At 34.7% G+C, this 15629-nt stretch overlaps 2 protein-coding genes across 3 annotated transcripts; one reads left to right on the forward strand and one right to left on the reverse strand.

Annotated features, from left to right (window-relative positions):
• The first annotated feature begins 263 nt into the window (after positions 1-263).
• On the forward strand, positions 264-8318 carry LOC129288130 (mannosyl-oligosaccharide 1,2-alpha-mannosidase MNS1). Its single transcript, XM_054924525.1, has 14 exons — positions 264-809; positions 2547-2594; positions 3036-3209; positions 3668-3780; positions 4256-4321; positions 4458-4629; positions 5170-5259; positions 5654-5778; positions 5960-6025; positions 6229-6337; positions 6430-6528; positions 7219-7299; positions 7384-7554; positions 7652-8318. The coding sequence occupies exons 1-14, from the start codon at positions 654-656 to the stop codon at positions 7889-7891; spliced, it is 1710 nt and encodes a 569-aa protein (XP_054780500.1). The 5' UTR covers positions 264-653; the 3' UTR covers positions 7892-8318.
• A 1391-nt stretch (positions 8319-9709) lies between these two features.
• LOC129288131 (60S ribosomal protein L7-2-like) lies at positions 9710-12051 on the reverse strand. Of its 2 annotated transcripts, XM_054924526.1 has the most exons (8): positions 11911-11963; positions 11337-11384; positions 11057-11235; positions 10865-10962; positions 10722-10779; positions 10371-10450; positions 10184-10286; positions 9710-10103 (listed from the first exon to the last, which is right to left on the reverse strand). In XM_054924526.1, the coding sequence occupies exons 3-8, from the start codon at positions 11231-11233 to the stop codon at positions 9888-9890; spliced, it is 732 nt and encodes a 243-aa protein (XP_054780501.1). In that variant the 5' UTR covers positions 11234-11235; positions 11337-11384; positions 11911-11963; the 3' UTR covers positions 9710-9887. The 2 variants fall into 2 exon arrangements, with proteins under 2 accessions (XP_054780501.1, XP_054780502.1); XM_054924527.1 differs by lacking the exon at positions 11337-11384 and having other exon boundaries at positions 11911-12051.
• Positions 12052-15629: the final 3578 nt, after the last annotated feature.

Below are 15629 nucleotides of genomic sequence, written 5' to 3' on the forward strand. Positions count from 1 at the left end.
CCAATACAACTAGAATTAGAAGAACCGACTTGAAAGAGAGTGAATGCATTGGGCGTATTGACAAAGAAATGCTTCACAGGAATTGCAGGCCGAGTTCAATAATCGTGTTGATGACAAGAGTCCAACGAAGGTTCCGCATAAAATAGTGGGCCTCAAATTGATTTTTTGCTGCAGAAGACAGTGTGACGCGTCTGGATTTGGGTTGACTTGTGAAGAAGACTGACTATTTCTACGTTGATTTTTGAAGGACTTGACATTTCTGAGGGAGGAAACGGGACCCATGGAAGTAGTCTTCTCCTTCGGCTATGGGTGATGGTTCGATCGCAATTTTCGAACGTAGTGACTCTCTGAGTTGTTCGATTGGTCCATCAACTTGGCTTCCCCAATAATACTAGACAAAAATATCCCCACAGAAATTAACCCCAAAAAAAAAAAATTGCCGTCGTCTCTTCCGCGAGCCTCTTCTCCTTCCTCTATCGTAGATTTCAAGAAACGGGGACGCCACCTAACTCGTGTGTTTTCTTGAATCGTTCCTGTCTATGGTCTTTGCTAGATCGGTTCTGCTCCTGCTATAGAAGATAGAGCAGGGTTCCCTCTTTGTTGAGGGATTCTGGATTTCGAAGTTTTGGAATTTGAGAGGTTAAGATCTGGCAATGGCTAGAAGTAGCAGATCATTGAGTCACAAGTTGAGGTACTGCCACCCCTTGTATTACCTCAAGAGACCAAAGCGTCTAGCTCTGCTCTTCATTGGCTTTGTCTGTGCCACTTTGTTTGTCTGGGATCGTCAAACTTTAGTCAGAGAACACGAGGTACTACTTCATCTTCTTCCTTTTTTTTAGTGATTTTTCCCCCTGGCTTGCACAGTCCTGTTGTCTAAGTTGAAGAAGCTAGTATAAAGTCTCAATTCTAAATGTAAGATGCTCTTTGGCAGTTGTCAACTACCTGGAGCTAAAAAAATTGGACCGGTTTTCCATTTATTGCCCCATAATACAAAATTCAAAATTTGCGTTATGCATCGTTCCAACTTTAATCGTCATTCTTGTTCAGTTACAGCATAATTAAGGAACTTGATTCTTTTGTCTGCCAGAGTGTTGAAGTTGATCATGTTGCCACCTGTTTTATGGGAATTCTATGTTGTATTTGGAGATCATGATCTTTTCAGTGTTTTTGGATGTCTACTGTTCAATAAAATCGACTGCAAGCAGTATATTCAATTGTTGTCGGGCGACAGAAGCGAGGCAGGACATTGCTTCTTGACCTGTTACCATGCCATATGGCAGGATACTATATGTGGAAGTTTCAATATCTAAAATTGAAGAAATTGAAAGTGGCCAAATTTACTTTAGGATGAAAATAAGTTTTAGAGCTCTGTTTATGCTAGGATAGCTGTGCGTTCCAGTTTTACCCTTTCACACGTTTTCAAGGCTACAATTAATAGTTGACTTCTGATACCCTATTTGTTCAACTTATTCATGTTAAATGTCTTTCCATATGTTTTAAGTCTTGATGATTGGTACTTCATTTCTCTGCGACTGAGGAAAATGCTATCCTAAAGGTACTAAGACATTGCACTAAAAAATCTGAGCAGCTACCAAGTAGAGTTTAAAGATATGGCTGTTGCAAATGGATCTGGAAGCAGATCATTTTAGGACTAATAGGCACTACGAAGATATCTGCTCTTCTGCTTTTCTCTGGTTTCGATTTGAAAATGTGGAGAGAAAATATCAGCAGAAAATTTAAAATTAATATATAGTGAACTATATGTTCGAAAGATGTTTTGAGATTGTTGCTATGGAATCACTTAGTTTTGTTGCAAACAAAGAAGTTTGATGGCTACAGAAAACCAATTCATGCGTTTAGTTTAACCAGTGGGAACTAAAAATTATGACAAATTAATAGAAAAGTTTTATTCATTGACTGGAGCAATGTTTCAAACTTGTTGAATAGGGTATTATTTGACGTTGATTATGTTTGAGTAGGATTTTACCGTAAATAATTAGGATTGATCTGACACAAACCGGATAGCATGCCTCTGTCCCTATTCCTAAAGGGATTTGATTTGTGATTTATGTTGGGGGAACCATTAAGTTCCGATTTAGTTGTTATCCTTTTCAATTTTAGTCTTTTAACTAAGTTTTTAGTGGTCTTAAGACTTACAGGGTACAAATAGTTCAAAATGGAGTTGTGTCTGTGTATGACATGTAAATACTTGTGCTGGGAAAGATGTGATTATTCCTGTTGCATTTTGACACCTAATATTCTGTTGTGTCACAGTGTTCAAGCTCGTGCTTCCTAGATTAAAATTGTGTTGTATCAAAGTGCATTAGCATATGAAGTTTCTATGGTTATTTGCCTATTATCTTTACTTTCTTGTTGCAAGTAATGCTAATGAAGCTAAGATGTCAACTAATTATAATGTCTTTCTTTTTTGTCATTGTATCTTCCTCCATGATTTATTTTCGGGGACAGTAGTACTATGTTGAATATTTTTGGCATCAAAATAATTTCAATTAATTGCCATTATATAATTTTTCTGTGAAATTCAGGTTGAAGTTCGGGAGTTGCGGACAGAAGTGGCTCATTTGCAGAATCTGGTATGAAAAATTACTCCTTTTTTTGTTTTAGTAATAAGATAAGATGATTAACCTTGTGCTCTGGTCTTGACTCTTGAGGTCTTTAACTTCAAATCGCTGTGATCTTATATTTGTCTTTTTCTTTTTTTCCCCTTTTTGGATCATACATAGTTCATTCTCTAGTGCAAACAACAAATAAGTGGAACTAAAAAGGCCTTACTATTAATACATTTGGTATCTCTTATTTGAATCCACCATGACAAATTAACTAACTTCCTGCTTTGTGAATTCTCTTTCCCATTCAGTCTCACGTATTCCTATGTCCTTAGTTCTTGCTCTTAGTTGGTGACTCCTTTTTCTTGTAGTTGCTTTAGTGCACATGCCTACTTATTTAATTTGATGAGCATTATAGTATCTCGTTATTGAAAAGATCATAATTTTCTCTGCTAATACTTATTTCAGATGGAAGAGTTAAGAAATGCCCATGGTGGTACGGTCAAGAACATTGACACTAGGGGAAATAAAGTCACACAAGATGATCCCATTGACATTCAGAGAAGGGAAAGAGTAAAGGAAGCTATGCTTCATGCTTGGAGATCATATGAGACATATGCATGGGGCCAAGATGAACTTCAGGTGTGGTTAATTTCCTTTACATACAAATAAAATTTTATATAGTTATTGCTCTTATGTTTTTCTCCTTTACAGGCTTCTTGTATGTCCTTCATCCAAATTTTGGGTTGCAAAGTAGAACTTATGAGGTCTTTCCAGATTAGGATATGATTCACTCATGGCTTTTTGCTATAACATTGACAAAACTCGTGGTTTATGTTTTATGTCATTGGAAAAGAAAAGAAACAAAAAAGAACAAGGTTGTGCCTTTTAGCTCATTATCCAGGAGAGGGTACTTTTTTTTTTTTTTTTTGGTTGCATACTACCAATGTTATTAATGACCAAATTATGAGGTTTCAATTTGGTCATGCAAATATATTCATCGATCAAATATATGGCCTTAAAATTCTATATTATGGATCTTCCATGTGTTTTATCTTATACTTTTCAAGGTTTTGAGTTCATTTTCTTGGTTCTACCAGCCCCAATCAAAGAATGGTGTTGATAGCTTTGGTGGTCTTGGAGCAACCTTAGTTGATTCTCTTGACACATTATACATTATGGGTCTCACTGAGCAGTTTCAGAAAGCAAGAGAGTGAGTGTAACTCTTGAATCTATGACACTGAGTTGTTTGCATGTTTAATTTCTTTATGTTTTCCTAGTATATATAGTGTGAGCTAGTCTCGTAAGTTATATTTGGTTAAGGTGCTTACGTGTTGACAAATTAGAAATTCTCTCTATATATTTATCTGTGAACCTGTTCTTTCAAAGAATGTTTCTGATTGAAAATCAATTTATATACTCTCTTGGAAGCACCATTAACATGTTAAATTCCCGTAGATTGATTTTTTGACATATATTTTTCCCCTTCTCTTTCTTCTTTAAAGACTTGTTCTTCTTGTTGTTTACTTCTTAAAAGCTCTCAAATCTTTCTGATTATTTACATTTAAGTAGATAGTTAATCTTTTTTTGATGGTCTCAATGGCTTGTTATATGCATCTGTTAATACTTGAATGTGATACTCATGGTTGTTTTTTTGTACTCAATATTAAGACATTATTCTGTAACAGATGGGTTGCAAACTCGCTGGATTTTAACAAGGATTATGAAGCAAGCGTTTTTGAGACAACTATAAGGTTGCTTTATAAGGTTTACATTGCAGTTGAGGTTCCTTTTCTGTTAAACAATTTTTGGGAGCTTTCACTGTGTATACTGGATAACTAAATTTCTGTTTCTGATCTTTTCTTTTGGTCTATTTTCACCAAACTACAGAGTTGTTGGTGGACTCCTCAGTGCATATGATCTCTCAGGAGACAAAGTTTTCCTTGACAAGGCTAAAGACATTGCAGACAGATTGCTGCCTGCATGGAATACACCTACCGGAATTCCTTATAACATAATCAATTTGGCACGTGGAAATCCCCACAATCCTAGTTGGACTGGGGTATGCTCTTAGCATTCTATATGTGCAGTTCACCTTTACTAAACATTTGGTTTCATGTTAAGGATTCCATAGTTTAGTAGTTCTCATCTAACTTTTAAGCGTGTGTCCTTGTAGAGAATACCTGTCTTTTGAGGTCATTGATAAGTCTCAGATTGTTGAGAATTGAAAACTTTGATGCTCGCTTGTTGAAACTATGCCTTTGTTTCTGCTTGTCTTATTTCTTTTTAGCCAAGAATTGATTCTGCTAGCATGACCATATTGGCTCAGCATTTATTTCTGTAGTTTCCTTTTTTTTTTTTTAATCAAAATTTGGTTTATCATTTTGGCGGATTTGTTTGAGTCATGACTTTTGTGACTGGTTTGGAATGCAGACATCAGTGGTGGCTAATTCTGGGCCTGTCTATGTCTGTTTAGTCCTGGGTTAATTGATTTTTCACTTTAGGCATTAGTTTCTGATTTCTGATTGTAGCTGTATCGTCATATGCCAGAGGTAGCTTGTCGGCATATCTAATTCTTTTTAATTCTTTCTTTTGTTCCAAGGGTGAGAGTATTTTGGCGGATTCTGGCACTGAACAACTAGAATTTATTGTTCTTTCCCAAAGGACTGGTGACCCAAAGTATCAGCAGAAGGTTTTTGTTCTACATCTAACATTCTATATTTTCTATTTCATTTTTCGCATGGGTAGGGATGTTGCAGGTTTGTTCATTGGTATTGTATATGTAAGGACGATGAATTTATAATTTCCTTCATGTGATAATAATGTACAGTATTGGGTCTAACCCCTTCTTTCTCTATCACATAAGAATAATAATGTAGAATATTTATTATCATTGCCAGATAGTTTATAGTTATGCTGTTAGCTGCCTTTATGCTTGTTTTGAAGCCTGAATGATATTTTTTAGAAATAGAAGTTTTCTGAGCTGCAATGTTCCCAAGTACTAACTGTTCTAGTAATTTGTTATTATTTATGGAGGTTATTTTTTTAAGATACGTGGTGATTGGATTATACTCCTGCTGTTTCAGGCGGAGAATGTTATAACACAGATTAATAAAACATTTCCTGATGATGGATTGCTTCCTATCTACATCGATCCTCATAGTGGAAGAACAGCCTACTCACCCGTCACTTTTGGTGCCATGGGTGACAGGTATTGGCATAGAATCAAGATAGGTTTACTTTCTAAAGTTCTACACATTTTGATGACTTCTTTTACATAAAGTGCAGTAATTGTTGTGCAGTTTTAAGATGGTCTGCATTGTAAAATTCAATCATCATACTATGGATTTGTTAATTTTGTCTTGATTGTGATTGATTCAATTATCTTACAGCTTTTATGAATACTTGCTCAAAGTTTGGATACAGGGGAATAAAACTTCAGCTGTAAAACTCTACAGGTAAGAATACTTGATCAAATTTTCTGCATTACGTTTCCAATTATTTGCTGAGTTCAACTTCCTAAGATTGATGAAAATTTGTTTATATGGTCAATTCTTTCTGGTACAATTTCCTTTTAAATGGAGTTTGAATGAGGAGAAAATCAATTAGAAGCTTTTTGTAATCAATCTTTTTTCTTTTCTTTTTGGAATATTGAAAACAGAGATATGTGGGAGAAATCAATGAAAGGTCTTGTAAGTTTGGTTAGGAGATCAACACCATCTTCTTTTTCATATATATGTGAGAAGAATGGGGGATCTCTGACAGACAAGGTATACCCACCCTACAGTTATTGCCACGTCCATTTTTTACATGTGATGATTTGAATATGCTTACGAATTTTCTTTCAATTGTGGATATACAGATGGATGAACTAGCATGCTTTGCTCCAGGAATGGTTGCTTTAGGATCATCTGGTTATGGTCCTGATGATTCTAAGAAGTTTCTGTCACTTGCGGAAGAGGTATAGCTTAGTTAATGCTCATGGGTATAAGTGCTGCATGGTCCATTCTGTTGACTGACTCTTCTGGGCCTTGACCTTTAATTTAATATACTGGCACAGCTCACTGGCTAATGATATGACTTCTGTGAGTCCAATTTAGAAATGATTGGTTTGCTTCAAATTGTGATGTTAGCAATTTTATTTATGTATTGCTACCTGACACCATGACTATGAAGTTCTAAAACACATTATGAGCATACAAGTGGATGGTAAAGTGTGTGTTCAGCAAACAGGACGTTGCACATCAAACACTGGGAAAAAACGAAGAAATACACGGTTGCTTTCCTTTCTTCTTTCTCTAGTATACAGTGACTTTTATCCAACACGTTGAAATGATTATTGATAATTTGATATTGCTGTTGTGTTAAATTGAAAGGGGCTGTAAAAATTTTAGACCAGAAAAAGGGTTAGTGTCTAATATGACAACATCATTGTATACCCACTTTGCCATTCACTTCGAGATCGCTAAGTCAGGTGATCCGAATCCAATGTTGGCCTGATGCTATATTTGTCTGTCTTGTACTGTGATTACGAAATATGAATAGAATGGTTACTGAATTATTCCCTAGCTGGAGCGGATATTTGCACACTGATTTATGCAAGGTTTCAACAGCCAAGTATAGAAATGACTATATATGCTTTACTTTGCAGCTTGCTTGGACATGTTATAACTTCTATCAATCAACTCCCACCAAATTGGCTGGAGAGAACTATTTTTTCCATAATGGGCAGGTTAGGTTTTAGTCCAACCGATATTTGCAATTCGATTTTTCTTTCCCTGGTTACTTGACGATTTTAAAATTTTGAACTGTTTAGGACATGAGTGTGGGCACATCATGGAACATTCTGAGACCAGAGACGGTTGAGTCGCTCTTCTATCTGTGGCGCTTAACGGGCAATAAGACCTACCAAGAGTGGGGTTGGAACATATTTCAAGCTTTTGAAAAGAACTCACGCGTAGAAACAGGATATGTTGGACTGAAGGATGTAAGCACGCCTCAACTTCACATCTCAAGTCATAATGCTTATATGTTTGCATTAGTCAACCATTCTGCATATTCATATGCTGCCAATCATGTTTCAGGTTAATACTGGCGTCAAGGACAATAAGATGCAAACCTTCTTTCTTGCTGAGACTTTGAAATATCTCTATCTTCTTTTTTCACCATCATCAGTTATCTCATTGGACGAATGGGTATTCAACACGGAAGCACACCCTCTGAGGATTACACCTCGGCTCGAGGGAGGTAAATTAGGGAACTTGAAAGAGAAACCAAAACCAGTATTTAGAATAGGTGGCAGGAAGGAAGGACGGTCGGGTTAGAGATATTCTACATTACCATAGCTGGTTGGGGTTGAACCGCCATCTTTATCAAGGTTCAAGGGTAAGAGAGCAAATTTGTTCCATTATAGAGATTGTAATACGTCAGCATTCCCCTTGGTGGATTAGTGGACATAGCAGGAACTTTCTATTTCTGGGAAGCCATTGTATTTTGATTCTGAATCAGGGGATCATTCTGCTGCAGATTGGTATGTGACACAGGAAACAGGTCTGCTTGGTAGTTCTTACAAAATAGGTTTATTCAGAACGACGCGATCTTTGTTGATGACTGGCCCTGGGGTTGTCCCCTTTTGTTTTCAATAATTATTATTTTTTTATGGAAAAAAATTTTAAGTGTTAGTGATACAATATATGAAATTGAGGCATATATCCTGCGCATTCAATAGAAGACAGTTTCTGCATTCTTTCCTGTCTGGCTGAGCTGGTGTGGTGGTTGCTTGTCCTTCAAGGAATATCAGTGCGTTTGGTTGTTGTTTCAGACTAAATTATGGCTTAGCAGCAACGCAAAAGATATTGTCTGTCCGAGTTACTTCTCATCCGAAATGATTATTGCCTTTTGGCAAATCATGCTTCTTTTTACAGATTCCGAGAAAGATTTCATCTTTTTTTTTTTTTTTAATTTACTATCATCGTATCTCTGGTCCTCGGAAACTCGAGTGATTATAGGATGATTAAAGCTGAAACCCATGGTTCTTCGATACTTTCAGGAGTTGAAATTTTCTGGGCACATGATTGTGTTGTGTCGTGTAATGAAAATTTTTCATCGGTGGGTATTTCTGCACATAGGAAACAAGCAAAACTGAATGATCAAGAACATGGTTGGGATTTAACTACGAAAAGGCACTCTGATCCAAAAAAAAAAAAAAAACCCTCAAGGTCCTGAAGTAATTTGAATTGCACCCGTTAGATTATAACTTTACATATATATATGTATGTATGTATGTATGTACACGCAAAATGGAATTTCAATGCCCTTGTAGCATACACAGTGACATGAAAGCTACCTTACAAAAGAGAAATCATCGTTTAATTCTGCTTATAACCTCATTATTAGTGCTTGCCCTTATAATTTAAGAATATATGCACAGAATAGAATGACCAATCTCGCAGTTCTAATATCTGACATGGCGCTTTCGTTGGACAAGATGTACAAGTACAACATCGAGTGACACCACAAGTTGGGTTTGCATGTCAGTTCGATTTGTTGCAATTATCAATCTTGAACCAGACTGAACGATAAATTCACCAATAAAGCAAAGCTTTTTGGAATTAAATGCTGAGGAAATGAAGAACATCAAAATATCAATCTCGGCCAATGAAGCTTTCTGTTTAACGAATGATTGCATTTTTTTTTTGTTTGGCCAGCTATGAATGATTGTATACTTTAATCTTCAAATCTGATGTAATGTGATTGTTCCAAGATTTTTTACTTTGTAAATGAAATGCAAGAAGCTAAGCTATAAAGGAGAGCTGGGGGTAAAGCATTTCATTCTTTTCGCCTATTTAATTAAATAAAAAAAGTTTTTTTTTCCTTAAATTCTGTTATACCAATCGCATACATCAACATTCTTTTTGGAATTCCAAGGCAAACCCTAGCTTGAAGAATCAAAAGGAAATAAAACAAATCAGCTATTGAGGCAAGGTCGCAACAGTACAATTTCTCAAGTTTAGGCCTTGGACTTGATCATCAAAATATTATGACCACGTAATAATGACAGCTACAACAGAACTTAACGACACAGGAGAATCAAGGTGAAACAATTTGCGGAACAAACGAACTCAAGACAAAAACACGAAACATAATAAAGCATTCATCAAGTTAAATTGCAACAAGCATCTCATAATTCTCACGTTGATATAAAATATCATTACCAAAATCCAAAATTTTGAGAAGAAAATTGGAATTTTAAATTGTTCTAAAGCCATTAATCAAAACAGAGACTGAATCCACTAACTAGTGACCAAACACTGGTACAATCTAGTTCATTCTCCTAATGAGCTCATTGATGTAATTCTCACGGTTTCCAGCATCACCTCCTTCAACATAGTGGTTTCTCTTCTTCTTTAGTCCACCCAAAGGCGCCTTTAGTTTAAAGGGCCAAAGGAAGTTGTTGGCCTCCTTAAAATGAGGTCCTACTGTTATGATCTCATGGATAAGATCTTCAGTGGATATGATTCCATACTTGCCCAGTGCCTAAGGTGTGATAAAAGCAGGTTAGAAGCGTGCATAGTTAAACAATTTCTATTTCAAATTAAAAGGAAACAAATACAGACCTGCTCAATGATAGAATTGTCGGTTAAAGCAATTCTCTGCTTGTTGACCTTACCATAGCCCCTCTTGTAAATAAGTTCTCTCACACTCTTCAAGTTTGGATACCTAAAACAAGACCGGATTACACTCAAAAAATGAATCAAGCTAGAAACATCAGAAGCAACCCAATTACAAAGGAAAACTGCTTACCCATAGGTCACGTAAGGTTCAACCCTGTGCAGCATGTTCATTGTGGCCTTGTTAACTTTAAGAAACACGCCATTGAATATCTGTTTCAGAGGAAGGCAAAAATGACTACATTTCCTTTATGGGATATATAAAGGAACTTAAAATTGTCTATGAATACTATCTAGTCTCTAGAATGCACAAGTTAAATCCCAACAAAATTATATCACAACATTAAAATATCAGCAGCTACCGAAAAACAAAACACATTTTACAAAGAGCCATAGCCAATGCTAAAATCCCGGACTCAAATTATAAAAGGGTGTAGCAAGAGAAATTCAAGTTCTGCCAAGGATTATATATCATTTGTAGTACCTGCCTCAAACGCAAGAGCTGCAAGATCTTCCTTGTCTTTGGGTGCATGGCGTTAATACTGTATAAAAGATTATGGTCGACATGTATAAGATCCATAATGTTTGAACTTGTAGAGATAGTAAAAATAGCCAAAAAATACTTACCCACGAATACGAATAATAAACAATAGTTTAGCCTCGGGATCTACATAAAAACCACCTTTCAGCTTGGCCTCACGTTTCAATCTAATCAACTCCTTGTCCTAAAAACATTAAACAAGTATAACAGTAAGGAAAACACAGCTTCCACCACAGATTAGGATAATAATAAATGATGAGAGGACTACTGATATCTACCTTCTCTTCATACTCCTTGGCATACTGCTTCGCTCTGTTGTAGATCAGCTTTCGGCTCTCAGCCCTCTTCTTTTTAGCAGCTGCAGTCTCCTGTGCATCTTTCACTGCCCATTCCTCTGCCCTCTTCCGCTTCTTCAACACGGTCTCTGGAACAATTGCCTTAACTTCCTCACCCATTTCTATAGAGAGTAAACAAAGTACAAGGTAAGTTTATGAACGAATATGATGAAACTTAATTTCGTGGAACCGAAGGAAAAATTAGACACTATCTATCTCTTACAAGATGAAATCGGAAATGCTTGTTTCACTAATCTGAAGCAGTGATGTTCTGAATAAAAATATTAATCAGGGAATGAGGTGAAAAAAAAAACGGGGGAATCGATCATACACCACTCTACTAAACGTGAATAAAAATAAAGCATTTCTTAAATTCGCAGGCAAGGGAGCAGAAAAATCAAATAGAACCCATAGAAATACCTCGAAAACAAACATACAACGCATTGTAAACAAGGGCTACTTCTGTATATGGATATATATTGGCCACAATACTTCTGCAGATTCACTCATCCACTCTAAGCAAGAGACTAACATGTTCGCTACCATCTTTCACGTTAAATATGAAAAGTTTCACATTGCCACCACAAGGGACCACTAGATCAAATGAAAAACCAACCAATGAACGCGATCAAATTGACGTAGACCCAGATATGCTGCAGCTAATCGGGGATTGAGAAAAACGCAAACAAACTATGAAACTTGTAAAGCTTTCAGAAGACAGAACTCTTCGACCGAGATTAATTAACAGGTAAAAGCATAAATTTGAACGGGAAGACAGATAGCCATTGCCTACTTACTTTGACGATGGCTGCGGAAGCTCTGTGGAACCAAAGCAAAATCTAGGGCTTCGTTAGGCTTTTGAAGAACTAGGGTTTTGTAAGGTTGTGTGTGCTGAGGCTATTATCGAACGGTCAGGATTCGTGCTAGTTTGAAGATAATTCCTGGCCGTTGATGGAAGGCCCGTAGCCCAATTACTATTTTTCATGTTTGGGTCAATTAATTTCAAAATGGCAAGCCCAACATCCTATCCCATTGGATTTTTGCCATCCTATCCCATTGGCATATATGTATATATGTATGTATGTATATCACAAATCTGTTCATTTACTCTATATATATATATATATATATAAAAGATACCATTTGCAAAAAAAAAAAATACAGGTTATTTTTAGAATTCACATAATGTACAGAAAAGTGGGTCTAATTTTAATGGTGAAAAACATAATTATTAGCCTCTATATTTATAGTGTCTTTTGATATTAATCCTCATATTTTTTTTCACTACTCCAAGTCACTTAAATTTCAGATATTTACAATATTAGTCTTTGTATTTTTAAATATGACTAAGAATGTCATGGTGTCTAACATATACATAAACTATTATTTTTTTGTACTAGCTTATTAAAATTATAATAAGTTATATAAAAAATGAGTAAAATACATAAAAATAAGTAGATATTAAATCACAATCCTTAAATGTACAATGAATGGAGCTTCAAAAAGGAATAAGACATGAAAACCATGGCAAATGGACGGGAAGATTATTAGTCATTTTACCTATATAATGTCCAGCTCATCATAATTTTACAACTCAACAATAAAATTAATAAAATTATGTACATATCAGTAGATTTAACTCTACCAGTACACAATAAGAGCTCATGTTGCATATAGATTAAATTTAAGAGACATGGAGCAATGAAAAAAGAATAAGAATGAAGAACAAGAACTAATAACAAAATAATATAAAGTATGTAGATTAGTATTTATATTTCCCTTTTAATTAGAACAATATAAATTGCTTGGTTTGATAGGGAATTTTTGAAAGAGGTGAGGGAGGAAAGCTGTTTGATTGGAAAAATATTAGGGGAGGGGAGGCAAATTTTCTCTTTCGCCTCCCTCAGCTCCCCTTTTTCCCCTTGGGAGGGGAGACATATTTTATGACAAAAATATCTGTTTTTATTTTATTATATTCTAAGATTATTATTGTTTTAATTAAATAAAAAACAATACCATTTTTTATGTGTCATCAATATTCCATTACTGGCTGGTATACATCTGGCATCAATTCTAGCCTTGATGTATTCTTCTATTAAAAAGTACTATGAAAATTAATGAGATAATAGATTAAAATTAATTAAATAACATTTTTTAAAAAAAATATTATAAAAAATCCTCATAAATAACTTTCTGGTTGAATGTAATCAATAAACAAGATAAAAGATTTTTAGATTCAACAATAAAAAAATAAATTCTCGTATAAATATTTTTTATAAAAAAAAAGTAAAATATCATAAAGGAATATTTGTCATTCTTTAGTTACCTCCCTTCACCTCCCAATCTAAACAGTAATAATCATTAAAACATTTTGTCCCTCCTCTCCTCTCCTCTCCCATCCTATGAACCAAACACTATTTTAGACTTATTCTTGAGGCCATGATATTGATTATAGGCACGTTTTTTTTTTAAGCTTTCTTTCATGAAAGATCACGTATTCTTTAAAAAAAATTATTTTGTGAAATCTTAAAACAATTTTTAAAATTTTTTTAACATAATTAAAATCTAAAAAATATTTTTTATTATTTTAAAAAGTTACTTTGAATAGTTTATGAAAATAATTGGTAAATGAAAAAAATGCAGCGATATGTGGGAATATCATAAAATTTTAAAATAGATAAATGATTAATTACTTTTTATAAAAACAGGCCCAAGAAAATGGAAAATTTTTTTAAAATAACTAAAATAACTATAATTTGTTATTATTGTAATCAAACATCAAATAATATTTGCATAAAGATCTTTTCATAAAATTTCTAAACTATTTTAAAATAACCTTTTTTTAATATTAAACAAACTAGCTCTACAATATGCCTTGTATATATCAATTATTTGATTTAAAGAAACACACGTTTTAAGAGGCGTGTGTATTCATCTGTACACCTCTCAACTAAACCCAAAAAAAAAAATCTCTTGTGAGATTTGAATTCATATAAATCCCTTAAATTTTTTTAATAATAAACTTCATTTAAAAAATTGTGTGTGTGTGTGAGAGAGAAAGAGATGTTTTGTATATTAATAACATTAAGGTGTTGTAGACAAAAATGGTGGTTGGTAACGTGATTATTTTTAGTTTTTAAATATACGACACTGATAAAACATTAGCATGCATTGATCATGAATAACAAATCTGCATTATAATTTAGGATAAAGAAGTAAAAGTACCCTTTAACTTTTCCTCCAAAGGCAACCATTACCCTTAAATGAAGAAAGGTACAACAATGGTGTATTTTTGCCCAAGTCTTGGAAAATAACTAATGTTGACCATTAAACTGGCATGATTGACTATTTTTTCATTAACGTGGACTAAAAAGATTTCAAAACCATCTTTAACCTCCACTACCTCCACAACATCAATGAGCACAATGATTAAGCAGAGAAGAGAAGCAATGCCAGTAGAGAAGCAGCAAAGAAGAATGCCAGACAAGTAAGCTATGGGATCGCCAAACCCATAAAAAACTCTACAATAAATGTGAGGGTTATCATCATCAAACCCAAAAAACACTTAATGGCAACGTTATGCCATAGTTGAGGTGCTAGAGCCAAAGGTGGAATTGAAGCGAGAGAAGCGTCTAAAGCAGAGTCTTTAATAGCAACTACAATCCAATGACTTTGACCTCTCCTCTCCTCCCACCAATAATAGGCCACCTTTACTAACAAAACGCATACGACAACACTATTAAGTAAAAAGGATTTGTTTCCATTTTCAATTCTTTTCTTTTTCTCTTTTTATTTCTCTAATTATTGATGCTATATACTTGAGCCTTCTTACGTGACAAATATTGGCTCTTTTGATAGATGAATCTGAGCTAATAACTAGGAAAAACATAAAAACTCCTCACAGCTGGGTATCTTGGCATTGAGACTAAAATTGAATTGGACAAGTATGCCTAAAGCTACTTTATTTCTAAAAAATATACATAGAACATCACAATACACACAAGCTTCTTCTCCATCATGTTGCCATTGCCACTATCATTTCCTGCTTGTATCAAAGAAGAAAGAGCAAAGTAACAAATCTAACTACACATATTTGAGACACTAAAATATTTAATTATTCAGTAAACCAACAATTCCAAGCTCATTGCAGAAGCATCATTACACCATTGCATCATATGAATTACAAAACATTCTTTTGAAACAAAATAGAGGCTTACATTGAAAAAAGAATTGTGAGAATAAACAAATGAGGAAAACAATTAGGCATTCAAGGTCATAACTTGAGACACCAACAAAGATCAGCCAAAGGATGATTGAAACAATGATAGTAGTCAACAGGAATCCATTGTAGAGTAAAGATTATTTCATCACAAAGTATACATGAAGATGAGAAAGGGATGTGGAGCTGAGAGAGGGATATGGCAATGACTAGAGAGGGAGGGAAGGGATGGGAACATGGTGATGGGAAAAGAACCATATGGCATAGATTCTGGGGCTTTAGAGTAGAAAATTAATA

This window comes from Prosopis cineraria, unplaced genomic scaffold (genome assembly GCF_029017545.1).
Source record: "Prosopis cineraria cultivar Desert tree isolate PC_DT_omini unplaced genomic scaffold, ASM2901754v1 PC12, whole genome shotgun sequence".
NCBI lineage: Eukaryota > Viridiplantae > Streptophyta > Magnoliopsida > Fabales > Fabaceae > Prosopis > Prosopis cineraria.